Genomic DNA, 374 nt, shown 5'->3' with positions numbered 1-374 from the left:
TGTATTTCAGGGTAAGGTTTATTTTTGTGATTGGGTATGAGTAACTGTTGGAATCATTTCAATCCTTTTACAGGATCTTGCAACTAGGTTTTGCCCTCTATCATATACATTTCTTTGTTTTAGGTGGCAGTGCGATCTCTTCCTCGTAGTGAGAAGGTGCCTGTTGTCGTCTGCCATGAGAACCACGAGGAAGAGGACCAGACGGAAGCACTGTCAACCGAAGGATGTGTGTCCAATTGCTCACAAAACAGCAAAGCAGAGAATGGAAAGTGAGTGTCTGGAAATGAGAAGTAGTTGAAAATTTGAATATATGATTATAATATCCATCCAGAAGGATCATTTTTGTCTTTCATATTTTTTCCTTATCATGCATT

At 39.0% G+C, this 374-nt stretch overlaps 1 protein-coding gene across 3 annotated transcripts in view; it reads left to right on the top strand.

Moving 5' to 3' along the window:
- LOC119591252 overlaps window positions 1-374 on the top strand; it is a gene marked incomplete in the record, with an annotated part of 41430 nt that overhangs the window by 35212 nt on the left and 5844 nt on the right. For all 3 annotated transcript variants that reach the window (XM_037939963.1, XM_037939962.1, XM_037939961.1), the window contains 1 exon segment: window positions 124-269. In XM_037939963.1, the coding sequence (XP_037795891.1) occupies window positions 124-269 (146 nt within the window).

The sequence above is a fragment of the Penaeus monodon genome, chromosome 28, assembly GCF_015228065.2.
Source record: "Penaeus monodon isolate SGIC_2016 chromosome 28, NSTDA_Pmon_1, whole genome shotgun sequence".
NCBI lineage: Eukaryota > Metazoa > Arthropoda > Malacostraca > Decapoda > Penaeidae > Penaeus > Penaeus monodon.
This window is presented reverse-complemented; position numbering and strand designations above follow the sequence as displayed.